This window comes from Lissotriton helveticus, chromosome 3_1, assembly GCF_964261635.1.
Source record: "Lissotriton helveticus chromosome 3_1, aLisHel1.1, whole genome shotgun sequence".
Lineage (NCBI taxonomy): Eukaryota > Metazoa > Chordata > Amphibia > Caudata > Salamandridae > Lissotriton > Lissotriton helveticus.
Window position 1 is genome coordinate 1,067,271,839 of NC_136061.1, and position 26,116 is coordinate 1,067,297,954.

The 26,116-nt window shown below is 42.5% G+C and overlaps 1 protein-coding gene and 2 long non-coding RNA genes across 3 annotated transcripts in view; 2 read left to right on the forward strand and 1 right to left on the reverse strand.

Annotated features, from left to right (window-relative positions):
• Nucleotides 1-26,116, forward strand: part of LOC144823272 (sodium channel protein type 2 subunit alpha-like) — a 662,530-nt gene that overhangs the window by 392,660 nt on the left and 243,754 nt on the right. Inside the window, exons 18-19 of the mRNA XM_078681628.1 lie at nt 5,288-5,644; nt 16,864-17,343. Of these exons, the coding sequence (XP_078537754.1) occupies nt 5,288-5,644; nt 16,864-17,343 (837 nt within the window). The remainder of the gene's footprint in view (nt 1-5,287; nt 5,645-16,863; nt 17,344-26,116) is intronic.
• On the reverse strand, nt 8,475-9,475 carry LOC144824864 (uncharacterized). The gene is made up of 3 exons (XR_013609151.1): nt 9,223-9,475; nt 8,997-9,093; nt 8,475-8,574 (listed from the first exon to the last, which is right to left on the reverse strand). It is a non-coding gene; the product is annotated as an uncharacterized LOC144824864 (long non-coding RNA).
• On the forward strand, nt 11,016-12,016 carry LOC144824865 (uncharacterized). The gene is made up of 3 exons (XR_013609152.1): nt 11,016-11,268; nt 11,398-11,494; nt 11,917-12,016. It is a non-coding gene; the product is annotated as an uncharacterized LOC144824865 (long non-coding RNA).

Sequence of the window (26,116 nt, forward strand, 5' to 3'; positions counted from 1 at the left end):
GAAACCCGGGCCTTATTATAAATGCCAGTGAAACTAAAATCAAGGCCTTTAACCTTCATAGGGCATGTAGAAAGGGTCCACTTTTGGGAGGGAATCCCCTCGAAAAAATCGATATCTTTGACTACTTAGGTGTAAGGTTCTCCAATAAAATGTCATGGAGGCCGCACCTGGGTAAGTTGTTGATGGCTCATAAGCGCACGGCAGGTGCAGTTGTTAAAGAACATCGCCTTTCCCACACAAGCCTGTAGCCCCAGCACTCCAGATATCCAATGCAAAGGTGGTCAGTGCTGCCCTATATGGTGCCGAAGTTTGGGAATACGATAAACTGGATGAGCTTTGTATAGCGGAACATACATTCCTAAGAGATCTAGTATCAGCACCAAAATACACCCCCCCTCACCCCGCTATTACTGGACATGGGTAGGCGGTCAATAAGTGACATGGCCAGGTTGCGCCCTTTACTATTTTGGGCCTGCATCAGGAGGACCCCTGAGCTTTCCCCATACGCAGAGGCGCTCACTGAGGTTATTAGGCTTGACACTGGGGGAAAATAGGTTGGATGCGTGATACCAAAAAGATGCTTTCAGCAATTGGGCTCAGTAGATGCTAGGCCAGTCAGGAACCCCCAAGGAGGGAGGAACGCACACGTCTGTACTGGGAATGGGTGGACCAACGTGACATTAGTAGAACTAACATTTGCAAATTGACAACTGAGTTCTACTCCCATAAGCAAAGTGGATACTATGAGCCCTGCCTGGACTTAATAAAGGTATCGAGAGATAGATACTCTAAATTCATTTCAGGTACAGCTCTCTCCCAGTAGGGGATGTGGCTGTAAAATGGTCCAACAACAATGGAAAAGATTGTCCCAGCTGTAAGACCTCTGTGGAAAGCATTGCCCACATGTTGTTTCCCTTTCCCGATGTACAAACTACCGCGGGAAAAATGGTTGAGCCCGCTTTGTTGGCAGCTTGGAACACAGGATCACCATGTTGCACTTCGTATTCTTAAAACTGACACCAGATCTTTCTTATCCTGTTGTATGGCAAAGTATTCGGGCCAAGCGTGGCTGATACGAAGAAAATCACTTGCAAAGAAGACATAGTAGTTTAAATTGTTCAGTCAGTAGCTAAATCTGTAAACCATCAATATCACTGCCGTAAATATTATCATGCACAAGCACTTTATTTCTTCTTAAATATTGGCAATTATTCTAAATATTTTGAAAGCTTCTCTATGTATTTTAAAGTTATGAATTATTATCCAGTTTTAACCTGATTTTATGATGACTAACTGTATTCATGCCATTGTATCTTTTAAAAAAATGTATATGTAGTCTCATGGTAGTGTTACCCTTGTTTTTATGTTTCTTTTATGACTTTGGTGTCGAAATGAAGCTTGTGATGATGATATGGGTGACATACCCTTCATCCACTAACAGTCCCCTTTCAAAAGTCCAGTTCTGTTGTGCCCTCTCACCCCTAATCTGTAATATCTCCAAGACCAGAGGACTGATCTGACATTATTCAGGGAACATTTTTCGATGTGGCATTTCGAGATTAACCCGACAAACAAAAAAATAATCCAGGGGGGCCAGTGTACCAGGAGGAGCCGAGAAATAAGTACTTCCAGAGTTAGATTTTGTCGTTTTTAGCTCTCTCCATGTATCTAATATTCCATTCCCTTCAACTAAGTGGGACAGAGCCCCATGAACCCTAGGCTTTCGGCCTTTGTATAATCCCGGACTACCACCCCAGCACACCGCAATCCCATTGATGTTCAAATCTCCACACATTATATTGGGTGTCAACGATCCTGCTAACTCTAAATTCAAAAAGTCGAAAACCTCGGGGACGTCCCCCATTGGCCCGTATATTGAACATAGAGTAAATGAAAAAGTAGACGTATGTAACTCTGCCATGACTCACCGCCCGGCTCCTTAGAATCCTGACTGCTATGTCCTTTTCTGCCGGTCAAATAGGGTTCTTCATATTCCTTTTGTGTGGCAAAATAATCCCACTTTAGGGCAAAGCTTCCTTGTTTCTTCAGGCCTTCCCCGCCTTGTCCCTGGGACACCCGCTCCTTACTTCGCCTGGAGTTTCTTTTCCTACAAACCACTGTATCGGGCCCATCCATCTGACTGCCAGGATCAGAGCTAGAGAATATAGAAATACTCTTGACATCAGAAACAACAAAGCTTGCTGCACTTGTGTCTGACCCATCAGTCAAGGAAAAAAAGTATCCCCTGGATCCAGGGACTCTTCAAAGGACCGGTGGCTTGCAACCTGTTTTATCAAAGTCTTTGTCTCCAGCCTGGTCCTACTTGAGGGTAGAATATCAACAGCCTTGGGTGGGGCAGCATTCCCCTCTACAGTCTGGGGTACTTCCTCCCATGGAATAGCACCCTGTTCTTGTCCGACCTCTGCGCCTTCGACTGCCCCTGTCAAAGAGATTTCATTTTCTATATTATTGTCCAATTGTTCTAATTCTGGCCCGTCCCTCTTATTATTTACATCAGTGTTAGGGATCATTTCCTTGCATTGTCTTGTGGAGTGTCGCTCTGCTTTCTCATCCCCTCCTCTTTCAGTGATGATGCTCTTATGTCCATCAGGGGCCGCAACCGCGAGAAAGAACTCAGTTATTGTCTGCTGGAGGGGGGGATCCATTTTTGCCCCTCTTTCTTCCCCATCATTACTCTTGTTGTTTTGAAAGAAGCAATGAAGTGCTCTATATCTCCAGTCCATGCTTTACCCCATGGAATGGATTTGTACAGATGAAAATAAGAAAATCTCCCATTTGCATTTGTCTGGTACCTCTTCTAAGTAAGGCAGTGACCCCCCTGTAAAACACAAAGTAAATGATTAGGAGGTCTTCCAGTGCCTCCATGCCAGTGGGCTGTTTGTTTATTAGATCTGGAGTCCAGTGTGGCCTATATTTGTCCACACTGCGAACAAAACATAACATAAGGAATCATTAAATCATTATCAATCTGTTGCCACACCTTTTCTAACATTTCTGAAACAAAATTGTGGTGAAGTTGCAGTCCTTAGGCAGAAAGACACTCAACCATCAACAATTTTACATGTGATCAGTGGATCACAGAACACAGACACTGATAGGCTCTTACGTAACATTGCAAACTAGTTCTTACATCTGACACTATATATTCTTCGAATCTGACAAAATAATTTATAATATTACCTACAGTTTAATATAGTTGGACATTTGCCAAACGACCCAATGTATCACAGAACTGACTGAAAACGAACATATACTGAAGGATTATTCACTGTAATTAATTGATTATGGGATCTCGCTGTAGTTCCTAGAGTTAGGAGACCCAGACAAGGCGGCCGAACCTTTTGGTGGAACTGTCTTCTCCTTGACTTGAGAGCCTTCCGCTTGCTTGCAGTCTACCATAGGAAGCTTAAAACCTGGTTGTTTTAAACTTTGATATTAGGAGTTGTCTCTGTGGTGACTCTGTTGCCTTTTCTGTTTCCTGGCACTGGGAAACCCTTGGTTGGGTAATCATGTGCTGTACAAATTTGAATAATAATAATAACGGGTGCTTTCTTTTTCAAGGAAAAATTGTGATCTTTTCCTTTAGATCTACGTTGTAACCCCTCATTCATTCACTTTGTAATCTTGCCATCAGTTCATGATCCTGCCCGGCTCAGTACATTCTCCATTACCTTTTTACACTGTTTGTTGTATAGAGAGAACTTTAGAATCCTTTTGTAAGTTAAAGCCTGCAGTGCTCATGCAGGGTATCCACCTGTACTACTCGGTCGAAATTACTCCATGACCACATTTGACCCCTGTAATCTCATGTTTTTTTTACCAATTGTTATAGATATCCCCATTCTCTTACATCTATAACATCTTTTTCAGAGGCTCTGGGTTAGCTATTCTGAAGGAATTCCATAATTTCAACCACTCCTAAAATCCAGCACTTTGGAGAGTTAGGGGGACATTAGGATGGTGGGCGGACAAAGTCCGCCCGCCATCCCGACGTAAAAAGGGACCGCCCACCATAAGGGTGGGGGCCATTAGGATGCGCCCACCACACTGGCACATCCCGCATATTTAACATTGCGGAGGGCGGTGCAGAAAGCACCGACCACCGCAATGCTGAAAAAGCATTTCAATGCACAACGTGATAGGCACCGCGCAGTGCCTGCCACGTTGTAAATTGAAATGCAGGGGGGCACCATAGGTACCCCCCATGTGCACCCCCCACGCCCCATGATCCGGGGGGGGGGCAACAGGCCTCCGCAAGAGATTCCCGCATGCTTTTCCGTGGCAGCAATGCCGCCACGGAAAGGCATGTGTCCGCCCCCATCATAATATGGATGGTGGTGTCTAGCAGACACCGCCACCATATTAAACTCTTTTCCGCCCGGTCGACTTGTCAACTGAGCGAAAAAGCAGCGGACGGTCTTTCCGTTCGCCGTGGCCCCCCACGCCATGGTAATATGGCGGGGGGAAATGGGTGGCGGGCCGGAATGGATGTCTGGCGGATCGCCACCGCCATGCAGGCTGTGGTGATCTGCCCGACATCCTAATGACCCCCTTAGTGTTTGAAAGTGATTCAACCCTACACTGCTGTATCTGAAATTAGTTTGGTGATTGCAGACTACATCCTGCCCTGGTGGATGTGGTATTTTGTGTTAAGAGTTACAGTTCTCAGGACTGATAATATACCATGTTAACTGATAGAGCTAGGTAAATCCACTTCTGCTTCAATTTAGAGCATAAGCAATATTGAGACTAGTGCATCTTTTTTCAAAAATATTCTCCTTCCCTAGCAAAGCAGTGCTTCAGTTCTTGAGTTTTTGTAGTGGTGACGGGAAATACATGCAAGGACACTTGCCATTGCATACCTTAATGTGGAAAATGTGCTTAAGGAGTTAGTACAGGTGCAAACCTTCCCAGTCTTAAGTATCTGTCTTTAGTGTACACTGCAAAGAATCCCAGCCAAAAATGTAAGAATAACAGTAGGTCCAGCACCGTAAGAGAGTTATTGCCATACTGCACACCTGCCTTTCATGACTGTAGGTGTGGGCCAATAAGGGAATATGTCCAAGTCAGCATTCAGAAAATTGTTATTCATAGATAATATTCTTTTGACCATAAATGATTGTAATTCATAGTTCAGTTAACGTATGGTGTGGTTGTGAAGCATGCTTGTGAGTCTACTGTAATTCAACGATTTTATTATATTTCAAGGATAAAAGCAAATCATTCTTTCAATTTTTTGTAATACCACTTTGTTCTTATATTTCAGCTCCGAGTTTTTAAGCTGGCAAAATCTTGGCCAACCCTCAATATGTTGATCAAAATTATTGGTAACTCTGTAGGAGCTTTGGGAAATCTTACCTTGGTGCTGGCCATCATTGTCTTCATTTTTGCTGTGGTTGGCATGCAGCTCTTTGGTAAAAGCTACAAGGAATGTGTCTGCAAGATTGCTGAAGATTGTGAACTTCCACGCTGGCACATGAATGACTTCTTCCACTCCTTCTTGATTGTGTTTCGGGTACTCTGCGGGGAATGGATAGAGACCATGTGGGACTGCATGGAGGTTGCCGGGCAATCTTTGTGCCTCATTGTTTTCATGCTGGTCATGGTGATTGGAAATCTTGTGGTATGTATGCACAATTATCCTATAGTTAAATTTCACCTAGAAGCTGCGCTGGATTTTGTAATTTGATGGTTACTAAATTGAATTGCGAAGTTTCCATAGAAAGCAATTTGCTAATAATATTGGTGTAATTTGATGAATAGTCATGAAAGATTCCATTAAAACAGTTCATACACCTGTGCTCCTTCTTGGATAGTTTTGGGGTGATCTGTCAAATGGGGGCTAAAACCCGTTTTTCCTTTGCACTTTTCCATAGGACATTTTAGACAGTTCTACAAACAAAATGGCTAAACAGAATTACACCAAATTTGTGAGAAAGCGAGATCTTTCCTCAGAAAGTGTGCTTTTTGTGATTTAGTATTTATCCGTTCAGCCATTTTCAATAAATTAAGCTTCCAAACCTAGAGGTGTCTGAATGGTTGGTCCCACTGGAGTCCTGTAGGATGGCAAATAGAACGTTCTGATTGGCTGAGAGGGCGTTTTCAGACCTGCAGTATCTAGAGATCTGATAGATTGGCTGCAACATTGAGAGAATTGTTGCTCCTACCATTACAGGACTTGCTTACTCTTACCCCTGTCCTGAAAATAAATATAAAAAAAGATATAGAGGGCATGGTAAGGGTACCTTGCCCCCGTCCTTGTGAGAACCCCCACACTTGGTCAAAGCACCCAGGGCCTTCCAGGTGGTGAAGGCCCTACTATGCACAGTCTTTACCCTGTACTGAAAATGTTTTGAAACTTTTTTGAAAATCTAACAGTGCCAACTGTTCAGCCACTGAGTAAACCATCTTGTACTATCGGAGAAAGGCAGAAGCTGAAACGTTGCTGTGGAGATATATTTTTGTTCTTTGGTGAATCCATCTTGGGAGTCTGAGTCATCTGAGGCCAAAGAAAAAAGGCATAAAAAAGGGGACAGGGTAGAAACCCAGCCAGAGGCCCCACAATTCTTTTTTTTGTTCAAATAGTTTAGGAGGATACGTAAAATCCACAGTAAAAACACACTTGTTTTGTATATGCCCCTAGTGGGCCGGGTCCAGAGGGGTGGATTGATAATGATAATGGGGCAGAGTGTGTGTGTGACCCCCCACTCCCAAGGCCAATTTCAGCCCCAGGGACCCAATATGGTCTTGCCCCAGGCCAGGTTCCTGCTTTGTTGCCTGGTGCCCATCCCTTGAACATGGTTGTACTGCAGGCAGGGAACCTCTGTTTGCTCTTGCTTGGAGCGAGCAATTTAAAGCTCTCACCAAGCGAGAGCTTCCAGCGGGCGGGAGCATGAAAAATGCTCCTTCTCACTGGGTGAGCACTTTTTATCTGTTTTCCTGTCTGCTGTGAAGCATACCCCCACCTTAAAAATAAGGCCAGGCCTAGGGAAGTGGGCAGCGTACCCCTCTACCCCTTTTAAATATGAAGTAGGTGCCCTGGGTGGGCTCTGGGGCACCAAACATTTACTGAGCGGACCCCGGAGATTGGGTCCCTGGTGCCAATATTGGCCCCCCGAGGGAGCTGCATGCCCCTTCCCCTTAGGAATAAAGCCTTGGTCTGGGAGTTTGGGTCCCTGGGGAAAAATCGGCCTGGGGAGGGGGCAGTGCGGTCCTCCTCCCCCATTGACTTGTGGCTGTGCCCGGGTTATGAATGAATTGGCATTTGTAGAGCGCATGGCTACCAGAGGCCTCCCAGCACTTAGGAACAGAACCTACACAAATGACGAACAGTAAGCGGCCAGGAACAGGAATGTTTTAAGCTGTTTACGGAAGGACATATAGTCGTCCTCTAGACGAATGTGGTTTGGAAGCGTATTCCAGCTCTTGGAGGCGATGTAGGAGAATCGTCTTCCCCCGCTCCTAGACCTATATATCCTAGGGACTACTGCCTTGTGCTTATTGCCTGAGCGCAGGGCTCTACTTGGACAATAGGGAGAAATGATGGAGTGCAAAATTGGTGGGCCCTCGATGCATAGGGACTTGAACTGAGTCCTCTCAGATGGGGTCCCTGGGGCTAAAATTGATCCAGAGAGGCGGGCCATGTCCCGCCCTCCCCACTGTATTGTGGCTGGGCCCAGTGTATGGGGTCCCCTGGGCTGCAATTGGTGCGGGGATGGGGGCCACATCCCAGCCCACCCCCACTGTATTGTGGCTAGGCCTCGGGGATGGGGACCCTGGGGACAAAATCAGCCCAGAGAAGAAGGCTACGTCCCGCCCTCTCCCACAGTATTGTGCCCAGCTTCGCCATCCTCCCCCATTGACTGTGGCTGGGCCCGGGTGATGAGGGCCTGGGCAGAAATCGAAGGGTGCCACATCCCTGCCCATCCGCCACTGTATTGTGGCCAGGGCCCCGGAAAATAGAGTCCCTGGGGCTAAAATCGGCCCTCCTCCCCTTCTAAAAATTGGGGGCCTCCCCTTCCACCTTAATAGTATACAAAGGTCTTCCTTGCCTTTTGCCAGGATGATGGGAAGCTTACCAAAAGGCCTCCAAGCACGGTTCCAGACAATATTGGGGACGCGTTCTTCATGCCGAGGAATATGAGGATATCTCCTCCTAACAAGAAAGCACATACTTCATATAGCTAAGAGGATGTACCCTTGTTTGGTAGAGTTTTACCTCTTTGTAGTCTTGTTGTCTTCTCTATAGAAAGATTTATGTTAGCACAGATTTCTGAAAAAAGACTCAGAAGTGACAATCACATTGCCAAAATGCATACAAGGTCACTGGAGATATTTCCTTGTGGTCCATTACACAGCTGTACTTTAAACAAGGTCAAGGTGCACCACTTTAGAAATTGTAGAAACTGATAACTTTGATGAGGTTAACAGCAATAATCACATTCGTTTGTTACTTGTGTTCTTCAAGAGTTCTTTATTGAGTTCAGTTGAGAGTAAAAAATACACACAGGAGCTACAGCCGACGCGTTTCGTCCTCTTGGGACTTCTTCAGGGCTGTTTACAAAAAAATGACAATGTACAAAAGACATACGATTAAAATCTACATTAAAAACAAAAGCAATTATGCTCATATAGAAAATGCCAGACTTCATAAACAATTCATTACAGGAATAAAAACTAGTGCAGGTAATATAGACAAATTGCTAACAACAATAAGAAATAGATGTCTTCATTAATTGAAAGAGCGCAGTTTGAACTTTTTGAAATTTTTCTCAAATTTGGTCAGAATGTTCTGAGTTATTACATATTGTCCTCCATATAGGTCTATCCCTCTTGTGCCAGTAACCCTCCTCCAAGAATAATAGGACACTCTAAATATCTATAAGGAAGTGGAGAAACCAGCATCTAGAAGTTAGCAGAGAGGGTTAACAATTGCTCTTCTACAGGAATAAGTAGCGCTTAAATATAGAACATACCACAATAAAGGATGAGATAATGTCCTTGTATCCTCTCCCGCAGTTATTAGGATTCGTGAAAATGTCTGTGACGTTTAAACTGTGCTCAAATAGGCATCTAGAAATAATTAGTGAGAAAGCATGAATGATTGGTCAAGTGAAAGCCATCTTGACCAAAGAAACAATCTAAGAAAAGCGGGGAGCTTACAATAGCTATGAGTGGTTAAAAGTGAGGCCTGTAACCTACCCTGTTCAACAAAATATTTTCTGTGGAGGAAACTGATCTGTCCGCGCCGTTCTTGATCTTAGGCGAAAGGTATCTATTTGTAGTCTCGTTCTGCAAAAGCTCTTTAATAGGGGTATTTCAATCTTGTACATATGATTCTCCTATAGGAAAGACAAAGTGTTTTTAGAATCATCCTCAATACTAGCTCCCCAGAAATATTGCGTTTACTATTTATAAGATGGAAAGGCTAGTTGGTGATCGAAGGGCAACGGACCTAAATACTTCCATGATACCTTTATCATACTGTGCTTAAACAACCATTAGGAAAGGCTAACCAGTTCTGACTGTACAGGTAATGAACAAGAATCTCATCACTTACATCAAACTGTGGATGATAGTCCAAGTAGAGCTGGAACCAGGGTAAAAGGCACAGGATGTAGATTCTGTCTGACTATCTACATCAAAGCAAAAACAAAAAAAAAAAAACAGCTCATTGCTATCTATGTTGCCATGGTAGGCAGAACCTTTTACAAAACAAGTTCACCAAACATCAAAATATGTGCTTGGTGGTTTATCTTACCTATAATTGTTAACTTGTTGTAGAGGGAAGTGTTTATTAGTCCTCCTGCTTAGACACTCTAAATGTAGAAAAAGAGGTGGAAAAATAATAAGATTCCAATTGAAGAAATGACCTCAAAAGAACTTCATTTTTAAAAAGTCCCATCTCTCTCTATATAATGAAACCTTTATGTTAAGTTTGCTTAATCTATGTAAGCAATAAGTGAATTAAGTTAAAGGTCCCCATTGGCTAAAGGATGATGAGCTAACATTATGAATTGCCCAGGATTCCCTTTTTAAAAGAAGGACACAAGGTTCTAATAAACCCCTGTTTTATCTATTTGAAAGTCCCTCTTACCTTGATAAAGTGAGCTAAACCATCCCCTGGTTCCTAGAGCAGCATGCAATATAACGTCCTCCTCCGTCAGGTAGCAGCAGACTACTGATACATTTAGGCTCTGTTTATATATTGGTTTAAATTGGTCCTAATGGGAAACACCTGGTTTAATTAACTGAATAGAATGACAATTGCCAAGACGGCCATGTCATGTAAGTAACTGATTGCCTGTTTGTAGTATATTGTGAAGCTTGCTGGTCGCCATCTTGTGTTTCCAGTTTTATCAATAATATATATATATAAACAGAGCCTAAATGTACCTTGTGTCCTTCTTTTAAAAAGGGAATCCTGGGCAATTCATAATGTTAGCTCATCATCCTTTAGCCAATGGGGACCTTTAACTTAATTCACTTATTGCTTACATAGATTAAGCAAACTTAACATAAAGGTTTCATTATATAGAGAGAGATGGGACTTTTTAAAAATGAAGTTCTTTTGAGGTCATTTCTTCAATTGGAATCTTATTATTTTTCCACCTCTTTTTCTACATTTAGAGTGTCTAAGCAGGAGGACTAATAAACACTTCCCTCTACAACAAGTTAACAATTATAGGTAAGATAAACCACCAAGCACATATTTTGATGTTTGGTGAACTTGTTTTGTAAAAGGTTCTGCCTACCATGGCAACATAGATAGCAATGAGCTGTTTTGGGTTTTTTTGTTTTTGCTTTGATGTAGATAGTCAGACAGAATCTACATCCTGTGCCTTTTACCCTGGTTCCAGCTCTACTTGGACTATCATCCACAGTTTGATGTAAGTGATGAGATTCTTGTTCATTACCTGTACAGTCAGAACTGGTTAGCCTTTCCTAATGGTTGTTTAAGCACAGTATGATAAAGGTATCATGGAAGTATTTAGGTCCGTTGCCCTTCGATCACCAACTAGCCTTTCCATCTTATAAATAGTAAACGCAATATTTCTGGGGAGCTAGTATTGAGGATGATTCTAAAAACACTTTGTCTTTCCTATAGGAGAATCATATGTACAAGATTGAAATACCCCTATTAAAGAGCTTTTGCAGAACGAGACTACAAATAGATACCTTTCGCCTAAGATCAAGAACGGCGCGGACAGATCAGTTTCCTCCACAGAAAATATTTTGTTGAACAGGGTAGGTTACAGGCCTCACTTTTAACCACTCATAGCTATTGTAAGCTCCCCGCTTTTCTTAGATTGTTTCTTTGGTCAAGATGGCTTTCACTTGACCAATCATTCATGCTTTCTCACTAATTATTTCTAGATGCCTATTTGAGCACAGTTTAAACGTCACAGACATTTTCACGAATCCTAATAACTGCGGGAGAGGATACAAGGACATTATCTCATCCTTTATTGTGGTATGTTCTATATTTAAGCGCTACTTATTCCTGTAGAAGAGCAATTGTTAACCCTCTCTGCTAACTTCTAGATGCTGGTTTCTCCACTTCCTTATAGATATTTAGAGTGTCCTATTATTCTTGGAGGAGGGTTACTGGCACAAGAGGGATAGACCTATATGGAGGACAATATGTAATAACTCAGAACATTCTGACCAAATTTGAGAAAAATTTCAAAAAGTTCAAACTGCGCTCTTTCAATTAATGAAGACATCTATTTCTTATTGTTGTTAGCAATTTGTCTATATTACCTGCACTAGTTTTTATTCCTGTAATGAATTGTTTATGAAGTCTGGCATTTTCTATATGAGCATAATTGCTTTTGTTTTTAATGTAGATTTTAATCGTATGTCTTTTGTACATTGTCATTTTTTTGTAAACAGCCCTGAAGAAGTCCCAAGAGGACGAAACGCGTCGGCTGTAGCTCCTGTGTGTATTTTTTACTCTCAACTGAACTCAATAAAGAACTCTTGAAGAACACAAGTAACAAACGAATGTGATTATTGCTGTTAACCTCATCAAAGTTATCAGTTTCTACAATTTCTAAAGTGGTGCACCTTGACCTTGTTTAAAGTATACCATAGTTCATGTCTTGAACCAACATTGTAACGGTGGGTGTTTTTGAAGTGTGCACACATATTGTCCCATATACTATAGTGTGGGTCTAAACTAATATTGTGAGAATATTTGACCAGGTGCTGTTCTGTCGGGAATCCTCCACCGTTGTCCTTTTTCTGAAACCATTACACAGCTGTATCCTGACTCCACAGCAACTTGTTGGCACGCCATGCAATCCCACTGGCATTGGAAGACTTTCTATCCTCCATCAAAGGAAGCCTGGTACAACTGTTCACAGAAAAACCACCGCCATGTGGTACTGCAGCAAACAGGGCAGCGTGGAGTCGTGGACCTTTTGTCAAGAGGCCCTGCACTTCTGGATATGGCTGGAATAGAGGGCATATCCCTGGTAGTTCAACATCTGGTGGGTTCCCTCAATGCTAGAGCAGACAAACTCAGCCATCAATGCCTAGCGGATCACAAATGATGTCTCCACTCAAATGTGGCACAAGGTCTCTTCGACAGTGGGGAGAGCCTTGGTTAGATCTGTTTGCCTCTGCTGAGAACACATAATGTTAGCAGTTTTGCACTGAAGTTTTCAAGGTGGGTCCCACACAGAAGAGTCTTTTAGGCTCTAGTGGAGCTCAGGCCTCCTGTATGCCTTTCCGCCAATACCAGTCCTGACAAGAGTTCGCAAGAAGATCAGGAATGACTGGCCCCAAGTCTTCCTTGTGGCACCAGACTGGGCACGGAGAGTCTGGGATTCAGAGCTACTGAGCATGGCCAGCGATCCTCTGATCCAGCTGACCCTTCAAAGTATCTTCTGTCGCAGCAGCAGCAGAGGGTTCTTCACCCGAACCTGTCTACTCTCCACCTTCTTGTGTGGAGATTGAGCAGCGACCGTTGACAGCTTTCAAACTTCGTCCTGAAGTTGATAATGCCATCTTGGGAGCTAGGCGTCCCTCCACCAAGATGGTATATGTAAGCAGTTATAGTTTGTGCTGCTAACTATAATGGGTGAATTTCTGTGGATTTTTTTGTTCAAAATGTTAGTCATTCACAAATTCACCTTACTGTAATGTTACTTTAACCTTTGTTTTTCAGTGAATATCAACTTGTTTTGTAATATTAATTATCATGGGTAAATGAGACCCCCTGCCATGCACATACAGCAAACATGAAGGCCATGCTTAGGGGGGTGTTGGCCATAGGCCCTGGCTACCCCATTATTTATTTAAGGAGAGTGGGGCCACGTGTATCCCCTCCTCGAGCCTGGTTAGTCTCTGGGGACCCCTTACCCCTGGGTTGTTTCTAAAAATTAAGGGGAGTGGACCGCACCCCTTCCCAAGCCTCTTTAGACCCTGGGGACCCAACCTCCCAGGGCCATGTATTTTTTAAGGAGAAGGGGGGTTGTTTTTGGCCGCAGGGACACCTTCCCTGGGGCAACTCATTTAGATAAAGGGAAGGGGGTGTGCATGGCCTACCTCCCCGGGCCATTCTTGGCCCCAGGGCCCGGAGTTCTATTGAGGGGGAAAGGGGTGCATGTGCCCCTTCCCTCCCAGGGCCGATTTCAGCCCTGGGGATTCCGTCTCCCGGACATCCTTTTGAGGGAGAAGGGGGCGTACGTGGCCCCCGTTCCCGGTCTGATTTCAGCCCTGTGGCACAGTGTTCTTTTGAGGGGGAGGGAGGCACACATGGTCTCACTCACCGGACACATTTTGGCCCCAGGGACGGTTCCTCTTGGGGCCTTGCATCCTTTTTAGGGGGTGGGGGTACATTGGCCCCTACCCGGGCTGATTACGGCCCTATGGACCACATTTGATGAGGCTATACGTAATTTTCATGGGGAGACCCATGATAATCTAATAATCTTTCACAATAGCAATAAGGGAATGTTTCTTCGAGCTTTAGCATCCCATGCACTTTCTTTGAAAAGAGCATAAGTCCATCTAGTAAGTTGAAGGCACACAGAACTGCATTCCTCCAAATGTCGCCATACCCCAGATGTGCTAAACACAACTGTGAAAGGAGGAAATGTAGAAAGGCTCTGAATGAGAAGCAGTGAATCTGTGAAAGATACCAATGCTGGACAACTGTAGTTACAAGTATGTAACTTTTTTTATGTCCGGCGTATCAACCACCATACCATGCATATATATGCCAGAGACAGATGCCAGACAGCTTTGTGGGCTACTCCACACATATCCTGGCATCACTACACCCTTGAGTTTTCTTCCCGCAGTAATTCAATGTTTGTCCAGGAAGTTCATCATACCCTTTATGACTTGTCTTAAGCTGCTCAATACAGCCTTTTTCCGTCTTCGTTTTCAAAACTCAATTGCTGTGGAATGTAGGCTGAGAATGTCAAAGAATCAAGAGATTAGGGTAAGATTCAGTTCCCTTTACGGTGTCTTTATTACTCTTATTCAACTCTGGTCAAAATATACTTATGATTCATGCATGCAGGTACAGTACAAGCATGTTGAATTGGAGCCCTCTCCGATTCTCGCCCTCCTAGGCTATGTGGAGCCGATTCGAGCACTACACCGCAAATTTATTGTGCTGGCGGTGCTACTAGCTAAAAGGAGGGTGGCGTGCAGATGGGGCAGGGGAAGAGCACCCAAATTTAAGGAATGGCTAAATGACCTCATTTATTCTCAGGAACAAATCACAACATAAGTAGAACTCTTGCCGGTGGCCTCCAGACCTGCTGACATATGGGCCCCATTGCAAACTTATTTGTTAGAACATGCTAGCACCGACCCCTCAGAGGTACCGCATTCATCACAGTTGGGATGATAGGGTGCATTGTTTTGCCCCCTTGATCATTAATCTGAGGAAAGCCATATTTGTTAGAAAGAGGCTGCATGGGGTGAGCGGGGTGCATTCTTCGAGACTGTATGAGACATGCCATGCCCTGAAGATACGGGACACTGTATATGAATGATGCACAGCTGTTGTTATGTATGGTATTAAACATACTGCATTTTAGATATATTCCCAGTTGGTACAGACGTGGCTGCTTCAATGATCACGAATGTAACGCTACCTCCACTCTTAATTGTAAATATGAATGTACAAGGTGGGTCACCCTGAGGAAGCCACCTGTGAAATGTTGCATTATCTGTATTTCCTCAGGCCTGGTATCTTATGCTGTAGTACACACTGAGAGCAGTGATATATCTTCTCCTCTTACATGATGTGGATATATGCGCAAATGCACCTTCTACGTTTTGAATTTGTATCAAAAACTGAAAAAATGAAGTTTAAAAAAAAAAGGTACAGTACAAGCATGCAAAGGTCTTCGTTTAGCAGCCTTATATGCAGTTTCTGGAAGCATCAGCAGGTGGCAAAAGTAACCAGAAATTGATAAAGAGAAAACCATACAGACCAAGTAGTTCAATTAAAAGAGGTTGGTCTACAGTCACTAAAAATTAGTAAAAACTGGAATATCAGCCCTCAAAACCTGAATTGCAAGATAGTTCATGCTTGCAACAAAATGGACTCTACTGCTAGCTATTGCTAGATATTTTTGCTGAATCCACCTGAGAGGAGGCTTAGATATGAGGCCTTCTCCTTCTCAGTGCGAGAACTGGTGTGTTTTCAACTTCTTCAGAAATTGAACAAGTGTTGTAATGGTCTTTATAGATATGGGATGTTGTTCCAAATCCTGGGTGCTTAGATGGAAAAGGCCTCTTACCTTGATTTTTCCTTTGTGATGATGGCTTGGTTGCAGGAGTGCTGAGAGCCACCAAAGATGGTTAGCTTGTCCTCAAAATAAGCAGAGATGCTGGTAATTGATTCTATAAATGATGCTGTCTATTTTGAAGATGATTTGGGCCAGCAAGAGGAGTCCCTAGAGTTCTTTAAGGATAGGCGGTGAGGTGATCATATTTCATTTGGCCCTGAATCAGATATGGTGCAGCATGTAGTATGCCCTCTTTAGAGTCAAGCCTGCGGGTGCACGCGCTAGCGCATGCGTCTCAGTTGCGAGACACTGTTGTATACAAAATAGACTTGGAGCTCGCCAATTTCTTTACCATTTGTTGGCTTCACATTACTCTTCTTTAAAGCCATCCTAATTGGGCAGTGCACCTGAAACGTCACTTCTGATGCTCGATTTGGAGCAGGGACCAAGCACAGATTGATTCAACTTAATCAGTGCTTGTCCTCTGCTTTGGATGTGATTTTAGGTACTATTTCTTTCCTGTCTCCTCTCCTCCCCCGCCTCACGCCAGTACTTGCTCCCAACACTCCGTAAGTGTGCATGTGTGTGTTTCCAGGCCGTGTCTCCTCCTCCTCCCACTTTGTTACTTAGACCTGGCACCTACCCCGTTTTTTGCTGAGAACTGCATAGGAATGCATATTTATTTGAGCAGACTCCCTCCAGTACTTATATCCCCTTGTGTTGCTCTCAGTCACTGCTTCACCTGCCCATGTACGTGTCCTCATTGCCTCCCATATGTTACTTTCCCGACCCTCCCCAATGTTATCTCGATAGTACAAGCAATATTACTGAAGTGTGACACTGGGCTAATGATGAAGGTTCTTTAGTTTAATCACCAAGATAGGTAAACGTAATTTGTTTATGATTTTCAGCCTTCTCCAGGTTCTTAGTTTTAGATCAGTGTTCTTTTTAAGATGAATTGTATGATGTCCATCCATTGTTACATTTTTGTGAACCTAGCAGCTGCAAGGTACAGTAAGATCTGTTGTCCAAAATTAGAGTATTTGTATAAAGAGTTAAACTCATATATGTTTTACCTTTATAGGTTTTGAATCTCTTCCTGGCCTTGCTCCTTAGCTCTTTTAGTTCGGACAATCTTACTGCTACAGATGAAGATAATGAAATGAATAACCTTCAAATCGCCATTGGAAGGATACATCGAGGAATAGATGTTGTTAAAAAATCCATACGTGATTGTCTGCGTAAAGTTTTTGTAAGACGACAAAAAGCACTGGATGAAATCAAAGCTCTTGAGGACATGCACTGCAAGAAAGACAGCTGCCTGTTTAATCACACCGCAGTTGAAATAGGCAAAGACCTTGAGTACCTTAGAGATGGAAATGGAACAACCAGCGGCATAGGTAGCAGTGTAGAGAAGTATAATATTGACGAGAATGACTTTTCATCATTCATACATAACCCAACTCTCACGGTAACGGTGCCAATCGCTGTTGGAGAATCAGATTTTGAAAATCTAAATACAGAAGACTTTAGTAGCGAGTCTGACATAGAGGAAAGCAAAGAGGTAAGCATTTTTTCTAATCTTGTGCATTTTTATGCATTTACACGTGCCATGGTTATCCATAACTGATCAAAGTGGCACGCTATTGGTTTGCGGTGTTTTTTCAAATCTGTTCTTCAGATAATTGTGTAGTATGCAAAAACAAAAACAAATAACCTTTATGTGAACCTGCCCATTAATTTTTCAATGGTTATAGCTCCATAGTTTGTCAGACGTGAAAAACAGAATACATGACTGCAAGGAATGATACTGTATGCAATCGACTGAATATGTTAGAGAAACAGTCCTGAATTCTGTTAACACGTTTATGCCGTTGTACTTAAAACTTGCTATAGCATAATAGGCCTAGAGTATGGAACAATTCATAGAAAGTAGACTTTATGGATCCTATGTGCAACAGAAAAAGGAACCTATTATTTCTTATCATATTTGGAAATCAGGCTATATTGCACTATATCACTTGAAATTGTATTGTATTGGTCATGGAACAGGCTGCCCTATGAACTTAGGTTTATGAACAAGCCAGTGAGGGCAGTTCGTTGCCCTGTTCAGAAGACATGATGATAACCACAGGAAAATAGCTCACTAAACATTCCATATTCCTTAGCACATCCAGCTTCCTAGATATGTATCTAAACAGCTCTGTCATAATTGTTTTTTACACCTCTAATTTTGGCTGCAGATTGCTGTGCATAATAATGGCGTGTAATAATTGTGTATATATATTGAATCAGTCAGATTGCCTTATTACTATTTCGTTACTAGGTCTAATTTTCTGCTCCACTTTGTTCCTTCATGTTTTGCTTCTCTCAGCTACCACTCATCACAGCGGCCCACCAGATTGCAGTAACAGACCTGACACTTACAATAATTAAGTCAGGAGGTTGTAGAATACATTGCTTCATATGTAGGGTAGTGTTTTAGGGTTTTGGGAAGTGTAGGGGGCGTGGAGGGTAGTGTTGGTGTGTAGGGAAAAAAATGAAAAAAAGAATCTTCATGTGTAGTAAAATCCTGCGAAGTAATGTACTGCTAAGTAATGGCAATTTAATGCTTTTAAAATATTTTGCGAAGTAATGGCATGCGTAATAAAAAACTGCTAAGTAAAGGCATTTGCGAAGTAAAAACTTCATAGAAAAAGCATGCTAAGTAATAGCATGCAAAGTAACGTCATACATTCTCCGTGGGTCATGTAGGTAGGAAATGCAGAGCATTACAAGCTAGATTTCCTGTCTTCTCTTTCATGCAGCATGAGGACTCTAAATGTATGTCCATTCCTATATGCAGGAGATTTTAACTTGGTTCTCATGTAATGTCCAGTCAGCTATTATTTTCTCTGTATCAATATATGTTTGTTACATTTCTATACACGATGCAGAGGTGCCTTGGATGTTACATTTCTGTCATGAGAAACACTACTGTAGTGCAAAATGACATTATCAAACTTTAAAAAACACAAGTGCTGTCTCAAACAGTTGCAGATTGCCATGCCAGTATCTGTTTCTCTGTTTTTGCAAAGCAAGCACCAATACAATACCAGTCCTGCATCGAAAGGAAAGCTCTTCACTGATAGGTGTAAATGCACATTATGCAAGAATGCAAAGAGCCCGAACCACGTCGTATTGCCTAGCAAAAAGAAAGATTGTTTATGTCTTAAACTGGAGTTAGACAATTCAGTATCCAAAGAGCAGATCCTACCTCCATAGTATAAACTAGTAATTTATTTCTGATTTTTTTCTCTGGAAAATAGCATTTTTTATCTGATACAAAGCAAACACTGCAGCAGTTGACTGAAACTTATAACGTTTTAGGAATAACTTCCAGGCCCCCACATGACAGCAATAACAATGATGGAAAAGGGGGATGAAGGGTAAAAGTGCACAAGGTTGAAATAAATATGCACTGCTGTTTTAAGAAGCATGGAGGTTCCACTGTCCAGGCAGTTTGACTGAAGCTTCTGTTCTCTTTGGAGGCAGTGTATAAAGTACTAGACGTGTAATTTGTTTCTTCAATAATTGACAACCAGGAAGCATATTTCTTTTGAAGTGGCTTTTCATTAGCAGGCAGCAGTAGCCGCCTCCCCTCATGCAGAATGAGCTTTAGGTTTGCCAGGATTGTCAGGCGGGAGCTTGATGGCTAGCTGATCCCAACACAATACATGAGAGTATCCGACCTGGAATAGACTGCTTGTAGATCACAATGCCTGCATGGAGAGGACCATAACTGGCAAAGAGTCAGTTGGCTTTATGTAAGTCTCTTGTCCTTTCTAAATAAAATCTAAAGACTCTTCTGACATCAAGTAAGCGAACAATTGTTTATGTCAGGACAGATGGATTGCTGAAGAACATCAACAGATGTGAAAAACTGAACTTTTGGGGAGAAAGGACTTGTCCTTATAACTGTGTTTGGTTCTACTTCTGAAAGAGCTTGAAGCTTACCCACTATCCTGGAAGTTGTCACTTCTACTAAGAATGCAAGCTACCTTGCAAATAAGGTGCTGCAATAAGGCTTTATGTATGGGTTCAAAAGAGGAGTCGTCATTTTAGAAAGAACCGAAGTAAGTTTCCCTGAAGAAGACGGCTGTCGCCTTGGAGGAAATGTCTTTTTTCATTCCTCCAAAACGTTCTTTATTATAGGAATTATAAGGAAGGATCTTTGAGGTGCTCCTTTACTGTACACCTTGATGGCAGCCAGTTGACCATTTGTAGATGAAAACTGAAGGTTTGACCTTGCCTGATGAAGGATGTAAGGAATGGTAGCACCATTTGACAGGAATTCGGGTTATCATTATTTTGAAGTTGCCAAATAAATCTTTTTTATTTAAGCATGTATGAATGTCTGGTAAATTAATGTTTAGCTTCCTTGAGAATGTTCATACAGTCCTGGGCTAAGTTCACTCGGCTGTTTTGCACCAACCCAGGAACCATATTGCTATTGCAATGTCTATCTCCAATGCAAGATAAAGGCAATGTTTTTTGCTTCATCAAGAGAAGCCTTCCGGGCTCTGGATGCTCTCAGGAATATCCTATATTTATGGCTTCAATAAGAATATCTGCAATGCAGAATTAGGATTACAAGAAAGTAAAAATTCTTCCACATTTTCCAAAATGCAGTTAATAAAACATAACACTATTACTAAGTAAGGGGAAATAGGAAACTGCCATGGCAATGTCGGTATATAGAGGAACATATTGAAACAAATGGTTTAGGCATTGTGGTCATTCTTTTATCCTTACTTCCCAGAGTTTGCACAGCAACTTTATCATGCCTGTTTCATATTTTTCTGCATTATATGAAAAATTAAGGTCTATTGTAATCTTAGACATATATTGCACCATAATTGTAAAGTTTAGTTTGCCAGTATGACCCCACTTTCCCATCCCTATCTGTGTCTGTCAGTTTTCTACTTTCTTAGTGCCACGTCTGGGGCTGCCACTGTGGTGGGACTACACAAAGTGGCATGGGCTTCCCTCGAGCTGGAGTTACAAGAAACTGCAGAACTAACAATAAAGCTGAGGCTACACCAACTAATGGGGATGTAGCAGCACTGTGTTTTTATAGATCAGCCTGGGAATCTACTCTGGGCCAGCAGCCTATGATGTCTTTGTTGAGCATTCCTGCACAATGCTAGTATACTTATACAGGCAAACTCTGAGCAGTTCGTTTTGCCTCCTGGGCCCATCAACATTTGTAGAGAGACAGAGAGAGGGGGTGATCACTGCTGCTGTAATGGGAAATGTAAACAATGACACTTAAAATAGCGATCAGGTTGCAGCTTGTGGTTGATTCTTCAGCATTCTGCTGACTTAGTGTAGGATTATGTGTGCTCTGAACCTCATTCTAGGTCTTAGATATTTGAAGCTTTCCAGCAGAAACTCCTTAAATCAGATTATTCCACAGGCAGATTTTCAAGCAGAAACTGTTCCAATAATCCTGTTGATCAGATCAGAAAACTGTCTCATACAGTGTTAAAGAAATGCCTTTCCACAAGTCAGAGGGAACTGGCTTTTCCAATAGTCCTGTGGCAGGCAGTATACGGTCTTAATAAAGCAGGCAGGGAGGTAGCTTTCTCTGTGGTCTTAAGTAAACTCCATGGTTCCAGCTTGCCAAGCAAACATTTTAAAAGAGGGAACTACCATAGCATTATTGGATGACTGTCAGAAATTGGGTTATTTATTTATTTTATTTTTATTTTTTTGCAGTTTTATATAGCGCGAACTAGAACCAAACCGAATCAGTTATCAGAGCGCTTTACATAGCACCAGTTACGTTACATGAGGACACACTTTCATTTTAGGCACGGGGAGATTAAGTGATTTGCCCAGAATCCCAGGGGGTTTTTGGCGTCGTTACCGAGACTCGAACCCAGATCCCCAGGTCCGAGGTTGAGCGCCTTAGCCGTTAGGCCAACCCCTCTCCCTCTGATTGAGGAGGGTAAAAACCCTACTCAAGCAACAACCACAATCCTTGTCGGGCCAAACAACAAATGAGACAAAATTAATCAGTGCTAACCCTTTGGTAGCTTGGAAGAAAAGCAGTCAGACGTATCTTAGAGGTGCTGTGCAAGAATTTATGCAGCAAACAAACCATATAAAAGTGAAAACACAACACAATAAAAATCCCATACCTATTTAGTAAAAGAAAAAAATGTGATAAATAAAATGACACTAAAATGAAAACCAATCAGTAGATTCAGAGGTATGAATTTTTTAGTGAAATCTAGCATCTAAAAGATCAAACACCAACCAGTGGTATCTTGTTGCGCATGACCAGAGCAAAGTTAAAAGTTAAGGCCACCAGCAATGGAGCACGAGTTGGAAACATGAGGTGTATTGGTCCCGATGTCGACTTACCTTTAGACTTAGAAGAAATTTCAAAGAAAAGTCCAAGAGAAGGTAGAGTCCAGGAGGACAAAGCAGCAGGCTGTGTCCGAGGAAAAGTCGTCGTGGCTGGGGCGTGCCAGACAAGGTCCCGATATAGCCATCAATGTTGGCAGGAAAAAGCTCCAAGCTCTTGAAGCTGGATTTCCAGGCCAAAGAGGTCATTGTTGACAAGCCTGGTGAAGATTTTCTACCTTCGTACATGAAAGTCGCAAACATTCAGCGAGACAAAACTTTAGCCAAATAGAAGTCCAAAAGAGTCGATATCCTTAAGTCAGAGGTGCCACTGAACATCATTTGCTGCTGCAGAGATTAATGTTGTGAGAGCTACCGCAAATTCAGCCAACCAGCAATGCACTTTGGATGTATCTGCTTGCAGATAGGTCCTGGTCTTCTGTCAGTTCTTTTGCCACCTTTTAGTGAATTATTTTTTTAACTCCCAACGTTTAGGGTTAGGCAGGAGCAGCACCTTTAACACTACAACCAATGGTCCAGGACTTGAGGGGGCGGGGGCAACTCTGGGGGGTTAGGACATATTCCAGCACAGGGTTCAAGGTCCTTGGGCCTTATGTTCAGTGGCTCACACAGATAGCCAGCCAACTAGCCCTTGGAGTCATTCTGGTAATCCTGGGATCAAGCAGAAAGGCAGACCTCTAGCAGCGGGACAGTCCTCTGGGGAGCAAGGTAGGCCTTAAGTAGCAGGGCATTCATCTGTAGCATCAGGGCAGTCCTCTGAGGAGCAAGACAGGCGTCAAGTAGCAGGATAGTCCTCTTGGTGTTGTGGCAGTCCTTCCAAAGTCTTCCATAGGTACTGGAGTGTACTAAAGAGTTGTTCTGATGGGCCAATATTAATGCCCAGTGCAATCTTCTAGGCTACCCCACATCTGGTTCCAGAAAGTTCTCACCTTCCCCTGCCAAGCCTCCAAGAAGTCTGGGGTGACAAGACAGGTGTCAAGTTCCTGTATGAGTCTGCGGGAGGCAGCCTTTTGATGTGTTAGTGGGGCAGCAATGAGATCCGCCCCAATCGTTTGGGCAGGATTGCCCATTCTGCCAACACCTAGTCCACCTTTGACTCACTGTCTGGGAGGAACATACAAAGGGTCACTGCTAAGCTATAAACGTCATGTGACCTAGGACAAGGCAAGCAGGTACCAAATAGTTCAGTGAAGAAAGTGCCAACTCTCTAACAGTGACAGTTTCAGAACTTTGAATTAAAATTCGACTTCACCATTAAAGACGATTTAAAATTACAATTAATTTGGGTCCACCCTTGGCATCCCTGTCTGTTCCCAATCAAACGTTAGCATTTATTACATTTAATAAGATAACCCAGTGTTATCCATAGAGAGTTTTTCCCTACCAGGAATTATAAAATTTAAAAACGTGTGTCCAAATTTTTAAATACAATGTACCCTGCCCAATGGGCTTTTCAGGGCTTACCTTACAGGTGACCTATAGGTATTAAAAATGAAGGTTTAGGCTTGCCAAAAGGTGAATTTTGCAGGTTGAATTGGCAATTTTAAAACTGCACTACAGGCTGCAACAACTACCTAAAGACAGAAAGAACGTCATACATTGCATTGTGAGCTAAAGTTCTAGATGGCTGAGGGCACCTTTGTATTTAAGCAGCACATTCACACCTCTCACCATGATCCACTAAATATACCCTGTTTACTTCAACTGGGTTTCCAGCACCCTTTGTATTCTATGCCAGAAAGTCCTGCTTGGCAGTAGATACATTATGCCACCTGAGAATGTCTCCTGAAAAACATTTCTTGGAATTGTATCTATTCACTAACAAATATTCCGGCAGTACACTCTGGTCAACGACTTTCCCCTTTCCTGCCTTTATGCTTGTTTTCTTTGAAGTTTGTGGACAAGTGACCTTTACAGAGACTGTTGACTCATTAATTCTTCCTACTCTGTAGAAAGCAACTGCATTGTGATATGTCCATTAAGCACACATTGTTCCATGTGCCAAAAGTCAAAATACTAAAATAGAAAGTTCAAATCTTATCACTTTTCAGTTTTGAGGCTGGGCTCTAATTAAAAGTAAAGTAGCAGTTTAATAAGATAGGATTGAATATTCATTGTCTCTTACAAAAGGCAATGAAGACAGGACTCATTTTATGATCTGAGGCATTTTTTAAAATCTTTTTTCGGCACCAGTCCAGCTGATGAACATTATCAGTGTCGCAAGCAGAAGACACACGTTTCTATGCCGGCCGCTTTCAAGGCCAAACTTACAGTAGCTATTAATTTTCTTTCCCTGGGGCAGCTATCATTGAAAGTCATACTCTGATATGTCCTGCAATTTGGGATATCAAGATCACTCTTAAACACAATATAGAGTAGAGGTCATCAAATTTTCTTCTTTCAATGCCCCCGTTGAACCAAATATTTTTACGTGGGGCCCACCTCCAAAACCTTATGGTAAAAAGGTAGTGGGAAGGAAGTGAAGCTGAATATATTAAATGAAGGCTTGTGAAAAAATGTAGACATTCTCCAAAAACAATGTTTTTATTCATTGAAAAATAAACTAAAATCAAAAACCTTTAAAGTGATTTCTTCTTGTATTTTCAGTACTGTCAAGCCTATCTCTAAATACCTAATAAAGTAAACAAATGCAATACTGACATCTAAGAATTATAGCTTTTAAAAGTTAAAGCAGGGTGCCTACTTCTCAGTCTTTTGAGTCTCCAAGGAGAGAAAGATTCAGATATTCTGGACAGTGATGTCATTGCAATTAATAGAATTGCACATTATTGGGGGCGGGTGAGGAAGGTTTTTGGCGCAAATGGGCCAACTGACATCAACAAGAGGTACATCCTTTGTTTAGAGGCTAGTGAGTCCAAGGAAGGTAACGTTAACCAGAAGTGGGTGAAATAAGATCTATGCATAATGCTCACCGTCCCATTGCAGCAGAAGCAACTTCAACTGCCAGACAGCGAAAACAGGTCTCAGAGCAGCTTTTCGTTACCTTTCTAATTAGTAGCATTTTTAGGGCGTTTACAGTACTCAATTGAACACGGTATACAGCCCTTGGTAAAGGAACAAAGCTCAAACCTTCTGCGTCTGTCCATTCATGCTCCAGGACCTCTGAGATGAGCTTCTTTTGTGTCTTTCCCAAATTAACAAATCTGATATCTTTAAGTTCAGTTTCTTTATTAGAAGATTTGCCTCAGTAGGGTCTCTCTCTCTCTCTCTCTCTCTCTCTCTCTCTCTCTCTCTCTCTCTCTCTCTCTCTCTCTCTCTCTCTCTCTCTCTCTCTCTCTCTCTCTCTCTCTCTAGGTCTAGGTGTGCTATTCTTGTTTGCAAAGACACCGTAGTGAGTTCACATATTGCCACCATCCTTCATACTTTGCACCTCTGCCATCAGGACAACGGCAACCTGCCCCACAGAAGTCCAGCAATGAGCTATGCTGCTCTCGAAAGGGTGGCAGTGCTAACCTGCTGGGACAATAGGTTCCTCCACTCCCATCATTGTCAGGGAGGTGCTAAAAGCACCCTGGAAACACACCAGATGACAAAATCGAGCTTTGGGGCTATCTTTAAAAACGAGTAAATTGCCCTACGATTGACTCTTCTCCATACCCCACTAACTCTGCTCAGGGACGTGCACCCCCTAAAATTGCATATGGGCACTCAGGGTGGCACATGCCCTAGCCCCTAGTTTGAAGCACGTTAACATTAACTGATCATGGCAAGTAACATCCACTTGCACATTTGTCATATTATTTCAATAGCTACGTCCTTTTATTCATTTTTATGACTACTGTATGTTACAAACAGACCAAGGAATACATGAGCAAGGAATACATGACCATTGGACAATCGCACAGCAGTGCAATTCATTCCAATGTCCTGACAAATCTGCCAGAAAAGGAACATTCGTTTTT